The sequence below is a fragment of the Schistocerca serialis genome, chromosome 7, assembly GCF_023864345.2.
Source record: "Schistocerca serialis cubense isolate TAMUIC-IGC-003099 chromosome 7, iqSchSeri2.2, whole genome shotgun sequence".
In the NCBI taxonomy this organism is placed as follows: Eukaryota; Metazoa; Arthropoda; class Insecta; order Orthoptera; family Acrididae; genus Schistocerca; species Schistocerca serialis.
The window spans coordinates 532843011-532867309 of NC_064644.1; the positions used below are offsets into that span (position 1 = coordinate 532843011).

The 24299-nt window shown below is 37.6% G+C and overlaps 1 protein-coding gene across 1 annotated transcript in view; it reads left to right on the forward strand.

Moving 5' to 3' along the window:
* The window catches only part of LOC126412489 (RNA cytidine acetyltransferase), an 87523-nt gene that overhangs the window by 17447 nt on the left and 45777 nt on the right, over positions 1 to 24299 (forward strand). Inside the window, exons 3-9 of the mRNA XM_050082110.1 lie at positions 834 to 1005; positions 1162 to 1346; positions 5124 to 5334; positions 15110 to 15314; positions 19938 to 20059; positions 22065 to 22201; positions 22388 to 22523. Of these exons, the coding sequence (XP_049938067.1) occupies positions 834 to 1005; positions 1162 to 1346; positions 5124 to 5334; positions 15110 to 15314; positions 19938 to 20059; positions 22065 to 22201; positions 22388 to 22523 (1168 nt within the window). The remainder of the gene's footprint in view (positions 1 to 833; positions 1006 to 1161; positions 1347 to 5123; positions 5335 to 15109; positions 15315 to 19937; positions 20060 to 22064; positions 22202 to 22387; positions 22524 to 24299) is intronic.

Consider the following 24299-nt stretch of genomic DNA (forward strand, 5'->3'; position numbering starts at 1 on the left):
ATCTGTAAGAACGTGGTCTAAGACTCATGCTGCGCTTTTTGATTCTCTAGTAGCATTGTTTATCATTCATGCCATGCCAAAAATGCTCCTGTTGTTTAGAAAGTTGTTGCTGATTTCACCTTAAACACCTGTGATGATATTCATATTTACACATGGTACTTTTGGGGGCTGAGACTCTTTCCAAGACTTCAGAAACAGTATGTTTGTGTTTGTGTAGTAGTTACATTGTTATGATCTCTGGCATTGAAATAAGTCTGTACATCATTACCAGCTATTAGATTAAGAATAAGTCTTAAAAATTACTAGCATAATTGTGACTTTCAAATTATACTTGTTCACCTAGCAAGGATTTGGGTTTTTCTATTTTTTGGTGGCATGTTTCAATTTGTTCTAGCAGTTGTAGATTCTTGTCAGTGGGTTGGGTGTGTAGACCTGCCAGGTTCTTTTGCATATCATTAATAACATATTTTGTGCTGAGCATGTTTTGTGCAATAGCTGATTTTTCAAAATGGTGCAATTGGAAAGTATTCATGTGCTATTGGAACAGAATTTTAAAATTCTGACTGTTTTTCTGTATAGTAGGCAAAACAGCTAGGACATGAAATGTTATATACTCATCCCATATATATATCAAGCAGGTTAGCAGTTTTTTTTAGATATACACTCTCTCTTCCTTTTTTTGTTTGCTATGATAGCTATTAAAGAGTAAATATATTTTCAAAGTATTCTTTTTTCGCTTTCATTGAACAAATACTTTATTTACTTTAGTTGTACTGCCAACTGCAGAAGTCTCCTTTTATGTCATTTAGTAAACTATAATTTTATTTTCTTAGCCATCGCAAGAAGAGAATGAAGAACCTTCAACGTAAAATCAAATCTGGAAAGCTAAATGTTAATGAAGATGATCCCTTTGAGTTGTTTGTAGCCTCAACAAATATACGGTATTGTTACTATGCTGAGACACACAAAATATTGGGAAACACATATGGCATGTGTGTTCTCCAGGTAATTGAAAAACTAGATCATTCTACAGTTGTGTTATCTGATTGTGGTTTTTGTTTAGCTATAGGATTTAAATTATCTCAGGTTTAAATGCAATTGTATGTCTTCTTTGCTTTCTTCTCATTGTCGATGTTTTCATTTTTTTTGCAAATTGCTCAGGATTTTGAAGCACTTACACCCAATCTCTTAGCTCGAACTATAGAGACAGTTGAAGGTGGTGGAATCATTGTTTTACTACTGCGAACTGTCAAATCACTGCGCCAGCTGTACACAATGAGTATGGATGTTCATGAACGTTACCGCACAGAGGCCCATCAGGATGTTGTTGGGCGCTTCAATGAGAGGTAATTGGTGTGATTTATATATACATGAATGCTCTGTGTACAGTAGCATAATGCCACTTATATGTTTCTGTATCTGTGTGTAGTTAATGTAACCAAGCTAGAAATAAATGTTTGAGACATGTTCAGAAAGAGATATATATATACTCTTTGCCTTTACAAATGTCTGCTTGTGTATGTGCGGATGGATATGTGTGTGTGTGCGAGTGTATACCTGTCCTTTTTCCCCCTAAGGTAAGTCTTTCCGCTCCTGGGATTGGAATGACTCCTTACCCTCTCCCTTAAAACCCACATTCTTTCATCTTTCCCTCTCCTTCCCTCTTTCCTGATGAAGCAACCGTTTGTTGCGAAAGCTTGAATTTTGTGTGTACGTTTGTGTTTGTTTGCGTGTCTATCGACCTGCCAGCGCTTCCACACAAAATTCTGGTTTTCGCAACCAACGGTTGCTTCATCAGGAAGCACTTCAGAATTCGGCAAAAGTAATGCCACATCAATCTCAAAACACTGCCTGAAATTCCAGTTTTGAATTTTTTGGCGGATGGAGAGATGGTCTGATGCCACTGTGATAACTGTCTTTTTGTCTCAGGCATATAATGAGCCATCCATGTTTCATCTCCAGTCACAATAGAGCTAAGAAATCCTCAATTTAAAATTAAAATTACACAAGAAACGTGCAGGCACTATTGACATGATTTTTTATTGTGCTGCTCTGTCAGCTGTTTTGAGATCTGTCTTACACACATTTTCCGGTAGCTCACAATTTCTGTGAGCGTCTTGTATAAGAACATTCTGGAGAGTTGTGGAAACTTCCTGGAAATTTCATCCACTGTCAGTTGCCAGTCTTCATGAACAGTTTCCATTTTTTGCATTAACTCATCAGTCAAAATGGGAAGTCTTTCACATTTCTTTTCATCATGAACATTTGGTCTGTCTCCATTAACCTCCCTACACCAGTTAAAAAACTCAGTCTATTCATAACACCTTTGCCATAAACCATTTTGATGCACAGAAAGACTTCACTAGGTTGTTCTTCATTCCACAAGTAGGAGGCGGATCACAGCATGTGGATCACAGCATGTGGCTCGTACTTGGCGGGATTTCTTACTGACATCTTTTATACAACTGGACACTACAATGTGAGTTTACATACTATCATGTTCCTGCAATGCTTGTTTTTGCCAGGAGATCCCCCTCTACCACCCATTGTTGCCAACTCTCAAAAAACCAAAGCCCATTATGGTCACAGTACTCTTACTTTCTGAACATGTCCCATAGAGGGTGAAAATATGCAACACATCTCATATGACACAACAAGATAGGATAAATAGTAGAAAGAACTGCCAATGTGCCCGTAAAAGGATATCCTTTCTAGTATTTTGTGCAAATATTTAATTTCAGTTTCAAAATATGCAAGTATAAAATGAGTAGTAAAGCTGTGTAAACCAGAGACAAAGTACATGTTTATCATTTGTGTAAACAGAAACACGCAGGGTATACCTTGTCAATGTATGAAAATGAAAAAAATTGAAATAGACAGTAAAAAAAAAAAAAAAAAAAAAAAAACCCTTACGAAGAACCAGGGAGGAAGAGGGTTTAGCTATGGATGAGGTTAATGTATAAATGATCTATTGGATGGACTACATAGCTTTCTCAGGACAGTTTGTGTATGCCAGAAAAGTAGTGCTTCTTTTCCATTCCTTGTATTTCACTTAGTTGATGGGCTTACAGTTCATTTTCATTCTCTTCAGCTCCTGTCCATTGTACCTCTTCTCCAGGTGCAAGAACTATTTGCACTTAAAAACACTAAAATTTTACCATTTTTAAATCAGTTTCTGTGTTAATCCTTTAAATTTGATCTGTTTCGGGTTGGGTAACAGAAACTCCTCTGCCTCAAAGACTATAAATAATAATGTGTAAAATAGGAAATAATAATAAAGATTTATCAGTGAAATGTAAAATTCCATATAGAAGTTAAAAAATATTTAATAAAGTTGTATTTTGCAGGATAAAGTGATAATTATGATATTATCAAACATCAGCCTAAAAATAATGTGTTATTTCTGTTTATGAATCACCACTGCTTTCTTTTTAGTCAGTATACTGAGTTCCAGTAGTTCATGATAGATGAGCCATTAATTTATTTCTGAGGTTTCCTCAGTATGAATGATTGACAGCATAGTTTACTGTAGGAAAGCAGTAGAAGAATGAATTTTTGTATTCTAAGACCTAGTATCAATACATTATTATTGCAAAGTTTCAGGTTTACTAACAATTACTTCCAGAGTTAAAAAAAGCTGAACTTCACATTTTTTCGAGCATCTATTTTTTTTTTTGGCTGAATTTGCTTCACATTATTCACATGAAAATTCCTCAGGAAATCATTTTTTTTTATTATTTTGCTTAAGAGAGCACAAAAAGTTATACCAGATGGTCTAGTTTTGTTTGTTTCAAGAAAATATTGCCACAGATATTACGCCTCAAAATTGCAAAAACTCACGAGTGCTCTTAATATCTGGGCTATGGTTCAAACAAATGATCGTATCTCTGGAAGTATTGAATAAGTGTTTGTGGAACTTTACCAATGTTTATTGGGAACATATGTGAATGTTCACACAAAATTCCAGGAAAACCTGTGAAGGTCATGCAGGCCCTTTTTCCGAAATTGGGCCACTTGGCATGGAATGGCCAAGTTATCTTGTTAGAAAATGCCATATTCGTCAGGGAAAACATCAAGCGTGAAGGGATGCAGCTGGTCTGCTATAATGTTCCTGTAGTCCACAGTTGTCTTGGTGCATTTGATTAGTACCACAAGTTTCATGAAAGCCCAGGTGAATGTCCTCAATAGCATAGTTTTCTCCCTAAAGGCTTGCATTCATGGTGTGATGTTGGTTTTGAGCAGCCATGTGCCTTGTTGATAGCATATTAAGATACATCTGTTGACATGGTGTATCAAGAAAGAAGAGTCAACTGACCAGATGATACAATTCCATTGATCCACAGTCCAATCTCTGCGATCCCCTTCACAGTGCACTCATAATTGATGATGTCATTGGGTCAGCATGGGAACATGTGGGGATTGCCTGCTGATAGAGCTCCATGTTAAGCAATGTCTGCTAAATAATTTGCTTCAAAACACTTGCCAGCCTTGTTTTTGCTGGATTCAGATCTTCCATAGGCAGCAGCGTATTCTGCTGTATGAAGTAAGCAAACCTCCATCTTCTGTGATGAGGTGTGTATGTCCAAAATGTTGTCACCTACTCTTGGTTTCACAGTGCATCAACCCCTTCCCATAATCACTCACGACAGTAGGACATGAACAGCCAATGAGTTTTGCTATGTCTGACAGTGTCGTTCACACACACACACACACACACACACACACACACACACACACACACACTCTTTTGTTCCATGATTCTGATGTAATTGTTTGAGATGCACTTCCTCTCCGTGTTTCCCAGTTCTGGAATAACCACAGAGGAGTTAATAAACTGACAGCTGGATTCCATGTGTCTCAGAGTATGACTGGACTGTAGTCATTGGTCGCGCTACTACTACAACTAGTCAACTACTTTTATCACCTGAAGAAATAACTAGATCATTATTTGAAATACCATAGGCAAAAATGGAGTCATAAGCTGTGCTGGAAAATTGAGAAATGAGGTCCCCTCATAAAATTAGTTATTGAAATTGAAAATATAAATGACATTACATTATGTATTATTCTCAGACTTCAAAAAACTTTCAGCAATAATATGACGCTTCTGTAAATACATACAGGTTTCTGCTGTCGCTGTCATCGTGCTCACGTTGTTTGGTGGTGGATGACCAGTTAACTGTGTTGCCTGTTTCGTCACACAACCTTCAGGTTGAGCCTGTTGGTAGGCCTGAGGCAGCTGCAACTGAGCAAGAACTATCAGAATTGAAAGAGAGTTTACGGGATACACAACCAGTGGGTGTTTTGGTCAACTGTTGCAAGACTGTAGATCAGGTATAGTTTCATCATAGTAGGCTACTGTCAAGGGCACCCTTACCGGAGGGCAAGGGGGCTCACACCCTTCCCCTTCCCCTAACACTCTAAGAAAGGACAAAAAAATGTAGTGTAGTCAGATGTTTTTCTTTTTAAAAAATCATTTAAACGATAGTATTATGCACATTTTTAACAGAGTTAGAACTGGAACTTTTTTATGGCTACTTGCATGTCACCATTTGTTTTCCAAAATATTAAAAATATTCAGCACCTCCCATGTCTATGCCTCCCCCTCTCCCTCCCCCCTTCCAGCCCATACAAATATCACATGGGTGCCCTTGGCTATAGTGCATGAAGTAAATGTTAATGCTGTATGTATCCGGTGTTCTCTGCTCTTTGTAGTAGTAATACTGATTTATAACAGATTGAAATTGAAAACTTACACCAAAAATGCTGTAATCATCATAACAAATAATCATAATACACCTACTACAGAAATTATTAACCAAAATATGATTAGTAACTGAATGAATCTTAAGTTGTCAGAATATTAAATTAATTTTTAACATTCATAACAAGTGTTTCTTTATTCAAGAGCTAATAATTTTAAGCAGTAGATATGAAAATGAATATGATTATAAAGAATGGCTGTGTCACTCAAAATCTTACATTAGGAGATGTCTATAAATATTACTACTGATGTCATCTAATCCAGTCACATCTGTCGTCCCCCTTCTTCACATTTATCCACCCACAGACTCATCCCCACAGTTAAAAAAAAAAAATTATTTGTTTTCTTTGCTATCATTGTGACTTCAAGTTAGTTTCAGTTGGTTTTAGCCTTTCAATATCAATGTACTGCATCAGATTTCACCTCGTTTCCCCTTATTTCATCCTTTTTGTGATTTTTCTGATGTATTTTTGTGAATTTTTTTGGATGTAATTCTATGTTATTTACATATCATTTCATGTTTTGTCCACCACCATGGATTCTTGCTCCTTCCTTCTTCTTCAATACAGAAAAATTTCCTTATCCCTAGCCAAAACCCAGTTCCACATACTGTTCCGGCATTGTTGCTTGCCTCATGGGAATCCCCCCCCCCCCCAGATAGCCTTACCATCAAATCACTCATCTCTGGCTGCCAACTTTCCTCCCAAATTGACCTCCATCTGTTCAGAAACTGCCAATCCTTAGCCCTTACCAACACAATTCTGCAAAACCATATCAATCAAGCCCAAATCTCTTTGCAGTACCTTCTCTCCATCCTTAAAACCCTCCTGCTACGCATCCCAAATTCCTGGATACCATAAAACAAATTAAAACTTTCGCCCTCCAAGAACTAGAACAACATGCACAATGCCATCTCAAAAAACTCTCCAACCTGATAACTTCCTACTCCTGCCTTGGACTACCACTGTCCACTGCCTCTATGACAACCTCCAAACCTTTCTACATCCCCTCATAGCTGATAATCATGTCTCACAGACCTATTACATTTAGCCCACCCCTCAAAACTCCCTCTCACCACCACAAAAAATCCAGAACCTAAACAGTTGTGAACCTTTCCTCCAAAAATGCAGAAATATCATTCCTTTTCAAAGGCTTCACTTTTGCCTCACTCCCAAATTCAGTCATGCAGGACTTGTTAAAGGCCCTCTCTCCTTCTCCAGGTCCCTACAGTGGAAACACTTTTTCACCACCAACCCTACCAATCAGATTCAACCAACAAAGACCAATGTTGAACTCTACCTGACTCAGTTCACAAGCATTTTATGGACATTGTTACTGTATAAAAATCACAGGCTGTATCATCATCAGTCCACATTCCTTTCACATTCAAATGATTTGTGTTCTTCAAACCAGCCATGTACAACAATCCAATGAATGCCTTTTTTCCAACCACGTCTGTCATCTTACAATCCCGTTCTCGTGAAAATTTTTCGGCGTCTGTGTCATCCGGATCCAATATACATTCTTTGTCCAAATCAAGGTCTTCCAGCCATGCAAGTATTTGTTTTGTTTGTCGGTCATCCATACTGATTTTTGTAAGTTGTATATAATAAAGAACATAATTACTAAAAATAAAATTGTCTTCAGTTTGTTAAAATGTAATAAAGCAAGAAATAAACATTTACATAACAAGATAAAAAATACTTACACGGAGAGGTGCACGATGAGCAAAATGCTGCACTTTACGGCGCAGTGGCACAACCGATTCACTACGAAGTCACAGGCACACTGAGAGACGTGAAAGTGTGGTGCACGGGGAGGGGATGAATGCTTAGTAAGGTACTGAGACGCTCGCCGCACTATCATGTTAATAACATACACAATTATCGAAATGAATTTTTGTGTGAGAGAAATGCTCATAGCGCGCCTTCTCACGGGTTAAATGCCAACACAGTTGCTGCATTCTCTCATGACAGTTATCTCATGTATAGTGAAGGATGGTTGCTTTTAAAAGGCTTTAGAGGCTATGTTATGTTTATTGAAGTAACAGTTGAAGGAGAGGTGGCAAATGGATGCAAAATTATTAGGAGTTTTTCCACACAACAGCTAATTTGATCAGCATTACACTAGATTTAAATTGAATACTCTTCCTTTACTTTAGTTGATGTTCTTATAGCCGCTTTACAAGAACCTGTCCATTTTATTCAACGGCTCTTCCGAGTCCTTTGCCGTCTCTGACAGAATTACAATGTCATCAGCAAACTTCAAAGATTTGTTTCTTCTCCCTGAACTTTAATTGCTTTTCAAAATTTTTCCTAGGTTTTATTTACTGTTTGCTCAGTGTACAGATTGAATAACATTAGGAATAAGATGCAACCCTGTCTTACTTCCTTCTTACTTATTGCTTTCTTTTCCTGTGCTTCAACTCTTTAAAACTGCAGTCTTGTTTCTGTACAAGTTGTAGATTACTTCCTGCGCTCTATGTTTTAACCTTATTATCTCTGGAATTTCAAAGAGTGCATTCAAAGAGTGCATTCTACTCAGCATTGTCAAATTCTTTCTCTAAATGTACAAGTGCTATAAATATAGGTTTGCCTTTCTTCAGTCTTTTTTGAAGATAAGTCATAGTGTCAATGTGGCACTGTGTGTTCCTATATTACTCCAGAACCCTGACTGATCTTCCCCAAGATCTGCTTCTACAAGTTTTTAGATTCTTCTGTAAATAATTCTTCTCAGTATTTTGCAGCCATGTCACACTTGTCGTCACCTGCCTTGTTTGGAACTGTACTTATCACTTTCTTAATAGTGTCTGATAGTATTTCACCTTTGTGATATATCTTGCTTACAAGTGAGAATAGTTTTGTTGTAACTGGTTCCCCCAATGATCTCAGTAATTCTGGGCAAATCTCATACACTGACGGGGACTTCTTTCACAAGAGTCTTTCCAACCTTTGTCAGATTCTTTCCTCACTCTCATATCTCCCATTTCATCTTAATTTGCTTCCTCTTTTCATTAAATAATATTTTCTCAGAGCTTATTTCTCCTTAACTGATCTCCTGCAGGATAATATTTTAAATAACTGTACATTTAGGCAGAAAGTATCAGTTTCACAAAAGCAGATTATTTATTTCTTTGCGAGCATGTATTTAAACACTTTGCACATTGGAAATATGTGCATAAGTCCCAAATTTAACCGGCAATGAAATTAGGTAGCCATAATCCATTCACAAACGAGGAGAAGGAGAATTGTTATACACTGTCGTCTAGTTACTCTAGTAAGCAGTTGTGCACGATAAGCTACTCAAAGAGATAAAATGACCCACAGGGAACAAAAATGTTTGTAAATGCAGATGTCAGGTGATTCTTTGTGATTTGTACAAATGACTCGTTAACTATCATGACATGTTTCATGTAGGTGATATACTGAAAAGTAACTAATTAACTGATAAGTTTGTTTCATCCTTTGTGTCACATTGTATTACATTATTTTCCTCACCTTACTGATAGGTTGTCTGAGAATATTTTTATTCTTGCTTGTGCTCCAGTTTTTCTTATTTTATCATTTGAAAGGACTGCAGCTAATTTATTTCCTCATCCTCATCCAGTCCAAGTTTGTATGTTGTTTTATGTTATGTTAAACCTTAATTTTCATACACCTCTCTCTCTCTCTCTCTCTCTCTCTCTCTCTCTCTCTCTCTCTCTCTCTCTCTCCCCCCCCCCCTCCCTCACCCCTCCCTCCCCCTCCCTCCCTCCCTCCCTCCCTCCCTCCCTCCCTCCCTCCCTCCCTCCCTCCCTCCCTCTCTCTCTCTATCCTCCCCCCTCTCCCCCTATCCTCCCCCCCTCACCCCCCCCCCCTCACCCCAGTACTTACAAATAAGACATGTTTGGTTTCGAAAGGCATGGAAGTTCTGTACCGTCTTTCCATGTTGCTGTTAACCTATGACAATGTGGAACCTGTACTAGTCCTGACAATTGTCCTGTTGACTTTTTTGAATGTTGCGGAACATCAGTGATAGTAAAGGTATTAACATAACAATACAGAATGTGTACCAGTCATGACAGCTGCCCTGTTGACTTGTCGGATGTCATAGAACATCATTGGTGGTGTTCTGTATGTTCATTTGTGACCATCATATCTAATTACCTGTTGCTCTTGTTGACAACAAAACATAACCAATAATTACTCTTCAAATTCTTATTGGGTCTTCAGCCAGATCAAACTGTCATCTGCACACAATATTTCTGCAGTCCACCTGGCCGCCATCATCATGTGAGAAAAGCTACGCTGCTCTCGTTCGCCTTTAAATGCAGCATAAATGCAAAAGCACATCACTGAGGTAATGCACAAGTTCACAAAAGTTGCTGCTGCACCCTGGCGCAAGAAGAGTTGCAGTGCCTCCAGTGGTGACTACTATCGAAAAATGATATATTGTTAAAAATGAATAGCCATAGCCAGCCCATTCGGATGCCATTGTTTCTTCATATCTGATGAAAAAGGATTGCGAGTTTCACTTAGCGGGTATCCATTATCATGGTTAATGATATTATCTGTTAGTTTGATGTCGACAGATTCTTTTAAAGTACAATCCCAGTAATGCGAGGCATTTGCAGACATTTGTCTCTCATTGTGTAGCATCTCCTGTTCTTCTGTAAGACAGTGCTCAGCCAGGTTGTAATAATCGTGTATGGCTATGATATTCAACACATCTTTCATTGACAGCGTAAATAGTTTGGCCAGTGTATATTTTAACATACTCCCATGGTATTTTGTAGATGCCAGGCTTCCTCAAACCTAGATCATCCTCAACAGAACCAAAACATGCTCTAATCTTAGTTGGCGAATGGGATACACATCTGATTTCATATTTCTTCAGAACCCTACCAATCTTGATGGACATGTTACCAAAATATGGAATGAAAGCCTGACCAAGGTACGTAAGACTCCTATACGTTGAAACAGTGGATGACAGCTGATAACATGTAAATAACTATTAGTATGTGTTGGTTTCCTATAACCTCTGTGTCAAAGAGTTCCGTCATCTTTTTTATAAACCATAGATTATACAGATTGCTGAAGATGGGGTCCTTTTACACCTGATTGTTAGTAATTTGGACTCACAGACTTACAGCTTGGCAAAATATTTAGTGTCGGACCTCAGACCTCATTTGGGTAAAAGTTTACACCATATTTCCAATTCTATGGATTTTATTCAATGTTTAAAGTCACCTCTTCTTAATCCCTGTGATTACTTGTCAGTTTCGCTGTGGTGTCTCATTTTACTTGGGTTCTTCTTGAAGAGTTATTGATATTAATTAATAAAAAACTAGATATGGAAATGATGAAGCTCTGCCGTCATGCACTGAAGACCACCTTTTTTTTATTCAACGACAGATATTTTGAGGGAGTCCTTTATCCCCCATAGTCGCTAATCTTTTTATGGAGGGCTTTAAGGATATGCCCTGGAAAACCTACTTGTTGTTTGAGCCATCTTGACGATATGTTTCTTGTTTGACCACATGGAATAGGTTCTTTGTACTGGTATTGAACCATTTTAATTGCTTTCATCCTAACATCAAATTCACAATGGAAATTGAAAAGGAGGGGAAGTTACACTTTTTGTGTGTACTGGTTTATAAAAAAATGAGTGAACTCTTGGACACAGAATTTGTGGGAAACCAACACATGCTGATAGCTATTTCATGCTACCAGCTGTCATCCACTGTTTCAATGTACAGGAATCCTACAGACCTTGGTCAAAAGAGTGTGTGCTATCTCAGGTGCTGAGAATTTACCAAAAGAGCTGCTACATCTGAAGGATGTGTTTAATCATAACAGCTATACTGACAGACAGATTTGACATACATATGAGTTGGTAGGGTTTTGAAGAAATATGAAATCAGACATGTATTCTGTCCGCCAGCTAATATTGAAGCGCTTCTTGGCTCTGTTGAGGATAATGTAAGTTTGAGGAAGCCCGGCATTTACAAAAGACCATTGGAGTACAGTAAAATATACATTAGCCAAACTATTTGTATCACAATGAGGCACAAGTGGTTGCAAATACCTCGCTTTACTGGGACTGTGTTTTAAAAGAATCTTTCGAAATTAGACTAACAGATAACATCATTAACTGTGATAATGGATAACTGCTAAGTGAAACTTGCAGTCCTGTTGCATCCGATGTAAAGAAACAATGGCATCTGAATCAGCTGGCTGTGAGTATTAACTTTTGATGATATATCATTTTTCTATAGCATTCTCCACTGGAGGCATTGCAACTCTTCTTGTTCCAAGGGGGCAGCAGCAATGTTTGAGCACTTGTGCTTTACCTTAGTGCATGCACTTTTGTATTTTCACTGCATATAAAGGTTCCATTGTTCATGGTTTGAACCAGTTATCGACGAGAGCGGCTTAGCTTTTTTTTCCTGATGATGGTGGCCAAATGGCTCGTGGAAGTATTATGTGCAGATGACTGTTTGATCCCGCTGAAGACCTAACAAGAATTTGATCTGTTAATACACTGGAAGTCTAAAAAGCCACATTATTATTCTCCTGTACTTTTTCTAATATAAGACATCATCAGCACTCTTAATAATTGTGATATATGATAAACGCATATTATATGCTAGTTGTTAGAGGGCTTTTCTTACAGAATATGAACAACTTTCACATTGTCGCTACATGCCAGTGAGTGTGTTTTTCTTAAACGGATGTGCATGCTTTTTTTCTTGTGTCTCCTAATGGGACCTGACTTTTTCTAGCATGTTTCCCGTTAGTGTAACTTGTTTATTCTCATATCAGTGTTTTCTTCATACACATTGATAGTGAGCTGAACTGTTTCTGTTGTGTGATATGTGTGAATCAAACTTAAAGCTGCCACATATTCAGTACTAAAGTAGTTGTTGGGAGATGTTAGCTAGGCGTTTTTCGTAAGTCGTCTGTTGGTCACCTAAATGGTAACAATGTTTAAAGTTTAGCAGAAACAAAGAATTTTCAAAGAGGAACTACATTTTTGTTCTTAATAGATACAGATAATGAAACAATTATTTAAACAGGTATTCAGGCAAACAGCATGAGATGTTGTGGGAATGAAGAAAGAAAAAGCAGATAACTGTTTAGGAGGTGATAATAGGAACACAATAAAATATGCTGTACCAAATGAAACTATCTTAAAAGTCGCCAAGAGGATGTAAAGAGGTACAATGAAAATTTGATATGAGAATCAGTTAAAATTAGTAAAAGAATGAAGTAAATAAAACAGAAACATGTGTTTGGTAGATAGCAAATTTCATCAGTTAAGATTTCAGATGACACTGTAGTTAACAACAGAGAGACAGTTGCACAAACAATTGTAGGTTATTGTTTTGAGTGTATGAATTGTTCAAGATGTGAATCAGAAACACAGTTATCAATCAAAACTATAACGTTATGGAATAATTCAAAATGAGATGTATAAAGCCATTCAAGTTATGAAGAAAGGAAAAGGACATTGGAGATCATGGCACTTCAATAGAAATTGTTAACTGTGGGTCAAAAATTATACAAAAGGGACTTACAAAAGATATTTGCACTGTATCTGCAGAAGACAATTCTTTAATACTGGAACAATGCTGTAATTATTCTACTTCACAAGACAGGAGAGAGACAAGACAAAAAGAGAAGGACAGAATCGAAAACTACAGACCTGCAACCTCATTTCCACAATGCACAAGATGAAAAATAGTGCATTATAATAAAACAAATGAACTAGCTAACTTTTGAAAAGGATATAGCACAATGGACAACTTGCAAGCAATGGACAAAATTACAGAATGCTGCAATTGGAAGAGGTTTTAATGCAACCAATGAAAGCATACTGAAGAATATATTAATACTACAGCTTCCATTATATTTTATCAGAATAATGGGCAATTCAGAATTGAAAGAAGTGGCAGACAAAAATTGTTCCAAGTTTAATTCAGAGTTTGGTAGGCAATTTTAATCTTCCAGAATCTTTCAAAAATAGTACCCACTCTGCTGCTGAGGAAAAGCATCGTTCAAGATTTCTTATCACCAAAACAATTCTTAGTAGCCCTAAAGGAAAATTGTCGGATCCCTAAAATAAAAGAAGTGTTAATGTAACAAATGATCCACATGTGTTTTATGAATGACAATGTACTTATTTGTCTCTGTGTGTGTGTGTGTGTGTGTGTGTGTGTGTGTGTGTGTGTGTGTGTGTGTGCGTGTGTGTGTTACATCACTGGACTGTTCTTTCTCCTGTGATTTTTCTTCATATTGGCCTTTTTCTTGTATGTTTGGAGTAGCATGAAGTACTTCAATTGTGTATCAGATATGAACCTGAAGAGTATGATAGTGGAATGGCTATGGTAGTGGGCATAAATGGACACAACTGTGACAGGATATTGGTGTGGGTGTTGGAGATAGCATTGTGATGCTGTAGTTAACATGACATAACTGCTTGTGTCAGGTCACCATGTGCAAGCAATAGGTACACAAGTCTATTGTGCATCGTGTGATCCTCAAGTTTCTTGCAAAAGAAGGCACCAACCCTGCTGAAATTAGGAGGAGGCTCCATGCACAATTAGGGGAAGAAACCCTTTCAGAGATCCAAGTGTAGCAGTGACATAAAACATTTGTGGCAGGATGGGTAACTGTGGGGAACATAACCCACCAAAGATGATCACAGACAAGCATCACACCAGACAACATTTGTATCACACAGTGTCTTATTGCAGAAGTTTTGCTCATAAACCTTTCCAGAATTGCTTCAATAATAGGCATAAGCTATGGAAGAGCTCAAGCCATCGCCACTGGTCATGATTCTTCTACATGACAATACAAAGCCTCACTCTGCTGATTTAATCAACTGGAGTAAAGTCGTTGGGGAACTGTGGAACATCCTCATGACAGTCCAGATTCATCACTCAGTGACTATCACTTGTTTGGACCACTGAAAGAACAATTTAGGGAGGACACCAGATTGACAGCTCAGCAGTAGAGAAGTTCGTGTGCAAGTAGCTGTGCACATGTCCCTTTTCTTTGTTCAAGGATAGCATAAGAATTGCCAGTTCTATGGGAAAAATGTGTCAGAAGCCTATGTAGAAAAATTTGTTGGGTGTATTCTGTTTTGCTTCATTTAATAAATTTTACAGAAAAGAATTCTGGTTCATAATTGATCTCCTCCCCCCCCCCCCCCCCCCATAGCTTCAGACAGATGCTTATTAAAGTAGCTAAAGCTGGTAGTAGACACCAGTAACATGTGTGTTAAGTATTTTTATGCATCATCATTTTTTTACTCTGGTTCTGTTGTTTATATTATAAATTCTTTGTATTTATGTTTCAGGCAAAGGCTCTTTTGAAATTCATTGAAGCTATTTCAGAGAAATCATTACGTTCAACTGTATCTCTGACAGCTGCAAGAGGCAGAGGCAAATCTGCAGCTCTTGGACTTGCAATTGCAGCAGCTATTGCATTTGGTTACTCTAATATATTTGTCACAAGTCCCAGTCCTGAAAACTTAAAGACACTTTTTGAGTTTGTCTTCAAAGGTTTGTGTTTTTATTCCCATTTTTCTTTTTACCTTGTTGAATATTAAGAATTAAATTGACTGAATATGGTGCGGTTCCTATGAAGCAGCTGAGACGTTAGGTTACCATGGCACAGTGTTAAAATAGCTTCTGAAGTTTGACAAAGATTTGTAACAATTAGCAAGCAATTAAAGATTCATAAGTGAACCAGTGTGAGAGTAGAATGCGCTAATGAGCGGCAGCTTTATTGGTATGAATTCTAACAACACAGTATACAGTAACCTACAAAGTATGGGGATGAATAGTAAACCCTTCTTGGCATTGCCCCCAGTCAAATCATGGACACAGTTGAACAGGGCAATGTTTAGCCTTATGAAATGAGGGCATGTCTCATTTTGCAGAAATTATGAAATAACCATAACTGAAATTTTCCTTGGTGCCTGACAGAACATGCCAACAATTTTAAATAGGAAACACATTACTGGTGCTCTACAAAATAGTATTTATTTGATCTGAACCAGCTTTCCACTTCTTGGGTGCAAGTTGTCACCTGACAAAGGCATAAGAAGCCTAAAGTCAAATCATGATCAAATAAATAATATTTTGCAGAACATCAGGAATGTATTTCATGTTTAATATTATCGATGTGAAATAACTTCCCACAGTTGGGAATTGAAATATGATTTATTCCTTCACTATTAACTGCAGTAATGTGTTGGTGCTTATTCCCTGTGAAAAGTTTCTGTTCATATCCACAGGTTGATACTTGGGAGTCTGATCACATGTCAGATACCACATATGATCACAATTTAGAGCATCAAATATAAACATACAGTATTCTAGCTAATCATCCTTCATAAGAATTTCACCTCTATATATCTTAATAAAAAAACTAGTAAACAGGTTATCACTGTTGAACGGAAAAAAATATTTGTAGCTGTGCCTACTCTTGAATCATTCCAGCCTCCCAGGAGGAGGTGGCTCACATTAATTTCGGTGGAAGGCAGACGTATCACTTCTTCCCAAATGTGTGGGGTATTGTGCAACATCTGACAGCGCATGATCCACATCCAGAATAATTGTATAAAGTCAGAAGAAAAGTGCGGTCCATATGTTATTGTGAAGTCATTGGTACTCCTGACCATATCCTAATGGAATGAGTCCTTGGCGGGAGGAGGGACACGACAGTTTCAGGGTAATCCTGTCTAAAAGGCTTGACAGCCAAAGGAGAGCATTCTAATCAAATAATGTGTACCCATAACAGAAGGATATGGAGTAATAACTTGGTACCAGGATAACAACAAACATGAAGCGAAGCAGGTCACTTTTGAAAGCGATAAAGGGCCTCCAGTACCTAACCTATCACAGGGGTGATGAAATAGGAAGTACTCCAAAACGCTATCAACTTGCTATTGCATCAGTGAAGTTCCTGAAGCTATTGTAAAAAAGAAGCAATATGCAGAGTAACCTAGTCACTGACATTATTCAAGACTACTCAGAAACTATCATAGTTATTTCCACAGCCTTCACATATTTTACTAATAGTAACAAATTTTTTCTTTACAGCGGAAAACTGCTTTGAGGAACTACCTCCATTGTAACTACCTACATTTCTCTATCATATTCAGATGTCTAAGATACTTTCAAAGATGTAGTTTCAGCATTGAGGGTTCTTACCACGCTGATAGGAATCTTTCACTGAAAGGAATGTTGTTGCATAATGGAATGTAGAGGAATTTGTACCATTTGACAAGATTACTTTATCGCAAGGAGCTGCTGGTGTTAGGAAATGTTTACAAGAGTTGAAAGGACCCATTCATTTTATGGATATGGAAAGAAATGATACCTGATGTTATTTCTGTGATGTACCAACTGAGCTGTGAAAAAATTTACAGATGAATACATATCTCTTGAGTACAATAGTCTTACAACATTTTCTTATAATGATTGCTTGTCATCTCCACTCTGTTGTTTCTGTAGACTGTTGGTTGTCATGTTATGGAATGCCTCTTGTGGTGTCAGTGATTGACATTAGACATATCGGTGCTGTTAACTGACTGATAATAGGTACCGTATTTACTCGAATCTAAGCCGCACTTTTTTTCCGGTTTTTGTAATCCAAAAAACCGCCTGCGGCTTAGAATCGAGTGCAAAGTAAGCGAAAGTTCTGAAAAATGTTGGTAGGTGCCGCCACAACTAACTTCTGTCGTCGAATATATGTAGCGCTACGCAGGCATGCATCACAGGCACAAAGACAAATACTGGCACCAAAACCTCTGCGTCAGTAAATGAATAGAAAAAAAAGGTGGAAGATGAGCTTTTTTTTCTCCGCCCCGAGTTTCGACCACTGCATTTTCATACATTATCCAACGAAGTAAATACAAACTCCATATTGGTTCCTCTTCGAACGTAGCAGCATTTCAATGTACTACGAAAATCCGACTGGCAAGACTGTTTGGGATATTTGTCAATATGGCCAACTCTGCTTTCTGAATTTTTTCCTAACTGTGAGAAGAAATGGTTGCTAATAGGAACTTTTATGAATTGTGAATCACATGCAGTATTTTCTTCACCATAAGAATAATACGAATATAAACATTTTGACATGTATTCTTTCGTGTTTGCTGCTATCTCATTTAAATCCTGTCCGCCTAATAAACTACGAAACTAGAGTGAGACAACAGCAGACGCGGAAGAATATACATACCATGTCATATTTATATTCGTATTATTCTTATGCCTAATAGTGATACAGTCAGAAATGAAGCACGGCAATTGACTAGATTTTTAAATCTAAGATGACTCTAATTTCTGTGCATAATGTAATGTACAAAAGAGGCGTCTGCAAAGATTTTCAAATGGAAAAAATTTTCGCTAAATTCTCGTTCAGAACATCTTCTATCATACGCAGTCTATTATTTGGTTCTTGTTGATCATTATCAAAGAAAGCAGCAGTGTAAGTAGCAACGAATAGCAGTCTCTTGCCATTGTTTCGCTAATGAGACGATTCCTCTCTTTGTTTTTTTTTAATTGTAAGCGGCGGTAGCGTGCCCAAAAGCAAGCCATGCCGCGAGCGGCGACAGGCCGTAAACACTCATTTTCATAATGCGACAAACAATGCATGACACAGTACAGTAATGCATTTTCAGCGTTGAGTGACGGAAACACCTATAACAAGGAGAACTGCACTTGTCAGATCAAAGAAAAATAAGCAATCAATTCAAATCAGACGAAGCACGTGAAAAAGGAAGAATACCCATATAAATACGGACGGATCGCCTGACGCATAACAACGGCTACCTGGTAAAGCTCAACTGCTCAAGCTTACGACTCGAACCAAACTACTACAGCTGTATCGTCATTCATTCAACCTAAATTGTGTCTCATATTACAATGGGCCAACTTTGTTTCGATTTGGAAGTGCGGCCTAAAACCTTTCTCCCCCCTTGAATTTCGAGTCTCAGATTTCAGGAGCGGCTTAGATTCGGAAAATTTTTTTTCCTCGATTTCGAGTCTCATTTTTCAGGTGCGGCTTAGATTCGAGTGCGGCTTAAATTCGAGTAAATACGGTAATGGGTATAGAGACCTCTGCCATGAACTGTAGCAAAAACTTTTACATATATGAAGGCTCTCACACATATGCAGGTTTCCTAGTGCTGTTTATACAGTGTGATGGAGCCTGAATGAAAAATTGTTCTGAGTGATATTGCCACTGGGTAAGGTGTGCATGTGGACACTTCACAAAAATTGAAGTGTGCCACCAAGTCCGAATGCCCTAGAATGTTGATGAACAGCATCATTCAGTTGCAGGATATTGTGTGCTCACATGTTACCAAAGTTGTTTGAGCTCGGCTGCAGAAGTTTCACTGGGAAGCCATTACACGTCTTCCATACAGTCCTGATCTTTCCTCATATGATTTCCATATTTTCAGAACCCTGAAGAAAGACATTCATGACCATTGATTTGCTTCGGCCAAAGAAGTGCGTGCCTGGGTACAATCATGGTTCCATAGGCAACCACCAACATTTTCTCATAAAGGATATTGACCATCTTGTTCCATAGTGGGATAAATGTATAAACAGTTATGCTGATTACTTTTGAAATAAAGAACAGTTTACTTATTTTTTCCATCTATCTCATTTTTATTTGACTGGGGCTATCTAATGCTTCTCTTGAAATGTGTATGCTCTTATAACTATCCATTCAAGATATGTCCTTACAACCATATGCCCAAGATCAAGAGTTGATTGACCTTTTTTTTAATTTAGTGATCCAATTAGTACAATATGACCTATGAACAGTGTTATCAGTCCTTTGTTAACATTACTCAGCATTTGTGTTATAATCAGATATATTATACATACAACACATGATTTTAAAATTTTAATATTTGAGGATCTTTGAAAATGGGTGACACACAATTAGGTTATAGAGGGAGCATTACACATTAGTGCCTGTTTTGAGATAGAGGAGGTGGGGGGGGGGGATGGGGGTGGCAGGAATATTTTAGGGCACCCTGTCCAATTTTAACATGAAATAGTTACAGAATAGAAAATTTTTTAGTTACAATAAAGTTCTCTAAACTGAAAAATAAAACATTGTTTTACCCTTTTAATGTAATAAATCTGGACTCTGTCTTTCAGGCCTTGATGTACTCGAGTACCAAGAACATTTGGACTATGATGTTATACAGTCTACAAACCCAGAATTCAACAAAGCAGTTGTACGTCTTAACGTATATAGAGACCATAGACAGACTGTTCAGGTATGTTCCTTATCAATAATGTATTTTTCTTTCACCCAAACATTGTTAAGTATTAGATAGAAAGAATACTTTGATTATAGTGTAGCAAAAACCAAATTACATGTCACATTTTAATATAAGGCAATTTGTCCTGAGCAGAGGCAATTCACTGAATTGCAAAGGCTCTTTGGCACCTTTTTTTGCAATACGGAAGATTAATCCTGAGGATAAGATAAACAAATGATGGAATATGTTGTCTTGCACTCATAGCATCTTAAGAGATTAAATTCATTATGTAATTTGACTTTGGACATCAACTGTAAAAATGAAGTTTACTTTCTTTATTGCTTTTGTTATTAGGCAACTACAGCTTTTGTTGTAGTATAATGTCACTGGCACAATTGTTAGCCAAAATTTAGAAGCTCAGCTATGTAGATGAGTTCTATTTGAATAATTTGTCATATAGCTAACATTCTTTCAATTATGAAACATAGTCTTTATGGTGTGGAAAAGTTATTTAAGCATTCTACAAAATAAGCAGCAATTGCATACTGTGTAGAGACTGGTCACCATCCTCCTAGTTAACAAAGCAGCAAGTTCTGAGCAGAATGCATTAAATAGGGAAAAGATTTATGTGTGCACAGTTCAGATGTGTATTCAGATGTGTACCACAGATTTTCATGAAAATGTCAGGATAAAATCGTAAAGAGCATTTCTTATTAATATCTAATTTAATTATCACTCTCTTTAATCCAGTGATTACACAGAGTATTATAATGGTTATGGAATAGATAAACCACAAGCCTGGACTACTGCTGGCCATTGTATGGTCTATGGGCCAGCTACTTGATCACCTTGTGAGGTTTTTTGATTTCCGTTTCGACACTGCCACATCTCTTACATTCAATTGACACTGGACTTTTTAGGCTTTTTGGAGTCTTTCTGTTGTGAGCTTTTCCCTTCTTGCATTTTGCATGATTACAAGCATATGAGTCATATGAGATGGCATATTTAATTATTTTGTAATTTTCAACTTAATACTGATTTTCACTTACATCCTGGTGGACATTTTTATTGTTCATTTTGGGTCCTAGTAGTTTCTGTAAGCTCTTAACAATGACATCTGAAGCAATGATCTAGCTTAACATTTTTCTGCATTACCCCAATGTATAACTTTACATGTGCATATCTCTCCATACTGGTGTGATGATACCAATTGCGTAAAAAATACAGCACAATGAACTTGCACAAATATCATCTGTCTCTTTTGGGTTGAGCCATTGTTTATGCAATTTAGTCTTGTTTTTATTAGTGTTTCAAATCTGACTGTATTTAGTAACACAACAAAGTTTGATGAGTGAGCAAGTACAGATGTTCACATTGTAGATACATCCAGTATATTATTGTCGTTAATTTAATTAATGAAAATGGAAGATTAACAATAACATATAACTTTACTGGATGTACCTCTAAGTTTAAATGTGTGGATATGTATGCAGTTAGCACACTTATCAAACCTAACACTGCTTTTGTAGTCACTGCATGCAAAAGTGAAACTATTTTTCCTATAATGTCAAAATGTGAGGTTAATCCACATTTGGTGGTACCCTTGGTGTATTTTTTATAAAACCATAAATAAATAAATTTCTTTCTTCTAGAACTTGCAATTATTGAAATCTATTTGTCTTCTTCTTTAAAATCATACAAAACACCCCCCCCCCCCCCCACCTCTCTCTCTCTCTCTCTCTCTCTCTCTCTCTCTCTCTCTCTCTCTCTCTCTCTCTCTCTCTGTGTGTGTGTGTGTGTGTGTGTGTGTGTGTGTGTGTGTGTGTGTGTGTGTGTGTGTGTGTGAGCGCGCGCTCACGCATGTATGTGTGTGGGAGGAGGGGGGGCAGTCACACGCATGCATGCTAGTGTTTATTTTGTGTTCTTGGGGCACTTGAGTTTGTGGTTTTTTTTTTCCTTTAGAATTAGAATTAGTGTAAACAAATTTATAAAAATGCATTCCTCATCATTACCATTGCAGTACATCCATCCTACAGATTCGCATCGCCTTGGCCAAGCAGAGTTGGTGGTGATTGACGAAGCTGCAGCTATTCCCTTACCTTTTGTGAGAAATATGCTGGGACCATACCTTGTGTTTCTGGCTTCAACAATTAATGGGTGAGTACAGAAAATAATATGTACTGTTTCTTAGAGGGTTACTTAATGCTTCTACGATTCCATTTGTTGAGAATGTTATGATTCTGTCCTTTTAAACTGTTTCTAAAATTTGTGATAGTGAATTCTGAACATGATGTGTGTTTGTTATAAATATGCAAAATTAAATGCACATTAATTAAAATCTAGGTATGAAGGAACAGGCCGCTCACTCTCCTTGAAGCTCCTGCAGCAACTAAGGAACCAAGCTGCTCCTGTAGGTGCAACCGCTGATCAAGCAAAAACAAAAACCCCAGCAGCAGCTACTGGGAGGGCCCTCCATGAGGTGAGAAATACCTTCATATTGATGTGTATTTTACAGTTGTAGCGGAAATTCTCATTTCAGATTTCTGCAGTTACAAGCAGCTAGGTTTCATCGTTGGCAAGAGTAATTACCCAACAATTAAAAGATAAATTAAAACAAAGCATAATGCACTGAGTCATTTCTGGTATTGTGCGTGATTTTGTTTCAAGAAGTACAACACCTAATTAGTTTCTCCAAGAGAAATGGATAGCCAGATAAATGCCCCTTTTACGTTTCTGCTCAGAGTATATTGCTCATTTATTACAATAAAAAATACCATTGTTCTGTTTTTTTTTTTTTGCCTGTATCCATGATATACTGAGTGTACATTTAACTATTAAAACACATAGTACAAGCTGTTCACCTAGACCGAAGCTGATCTGATATCTTTCCTTTTCATACTACCGTGTAAGGAACTGTTAAAATTCCCTTGCCTTCTACCATGTCACTATGCCCAGGTATTCTATCAATAAACATTACTGTAATAAATCATTAGTGAAAGCCCAGGATTTCAATAATAAAAGTGTAAAGAATGTCAACCACTCAGGTGCAGATGAATGAGTAAAAGATCACCAAAATTAACCCAACTTTCATTCTTTCTCCTGTGTAATTACTCGCACACATAGGAGCAGCAGTGCAACATGAGCAGGCAAAGACAGTAGCCAGAACAACCAAATCTGCTTGAAAATTTTCAGCCTGATGTGTTGATTATATTATATTGATTATTGAAATTGAAGGGTTATGAAAAGCACAGGAACATAGCGAGCAACGCTATGCAGACACAGGCTATGCTTCAGCATGCCATCTGGAAAACAAACAGGTGGGCACCAGGAATACTTGAAAAGAGACAGTTTCATCTGCATGCCGTCATATAGAGCACACACAGCAGTAAGAAACTGCTGATCCACTATCTGGTAGCTGCTGGTAATGCTATCAACATCAGCTGTGGTTAGGGACACAGCAGAAAAGTGTCTCACTACATGGGGTCACTTTGTTCTGTGATAAGCTGAAAGGGTTATCTTGTCCACTGCCATGAGGCAAGGATTTAGACATTGGCTAGGATATGGCTGCAAGAGTGCAGGGGTGCTGTGGGAGAACGTTTAAGGTGGAAAGACGTCATCTGCGCAAGTTAATGAGCCAAAAATAGTCATCCCAAAGGGATTCTATGTAGGTCAGGTCTTGTGTTGGGGTTTAGAATTTGCTCTGACTTTGCCACACATTTTGTAGCTGTGTGTGCCTCCTCCATGGTAACTTTGTAAATTGTGGTAGAGGAATTGTGTAGCTTTAAACATTCAATTGCACAAACTTTAAAGTTTGTTAATTAATTGTTATAATGTTCTTGTTACTTCCTGGACAGAGTTCCATAATTGCTTGAAAGTATTTGATTAGACAATACCACTGATAGCTAATTAAATTGATGTTCCTCCATAGTCTATATCATTCACTACACGCCTGCCACGCTTGCACACACACACACACACACACACACACACAAAAGTCACTGTAATACTACTTATGTGTGGTTGCATAGGTGACTGTTTTACAGGGAGAGGGGGAGGAGGAGGATTGAGGCGCCTGGGTTAGTTAAAGTGGCACAGCAGAAGATGGTGATAAGGAAGTACTATTGGGTGGCTGGAGAGTGTATAGACAGATTACTCTCAGAAATAGTGATAAAATGTGAATAAATTCTGGTAGCGATCACAGGCATGAAGAGATAATGTGAGAGAGAAATTTGATGTGGGAAGGGATCTCAGCACA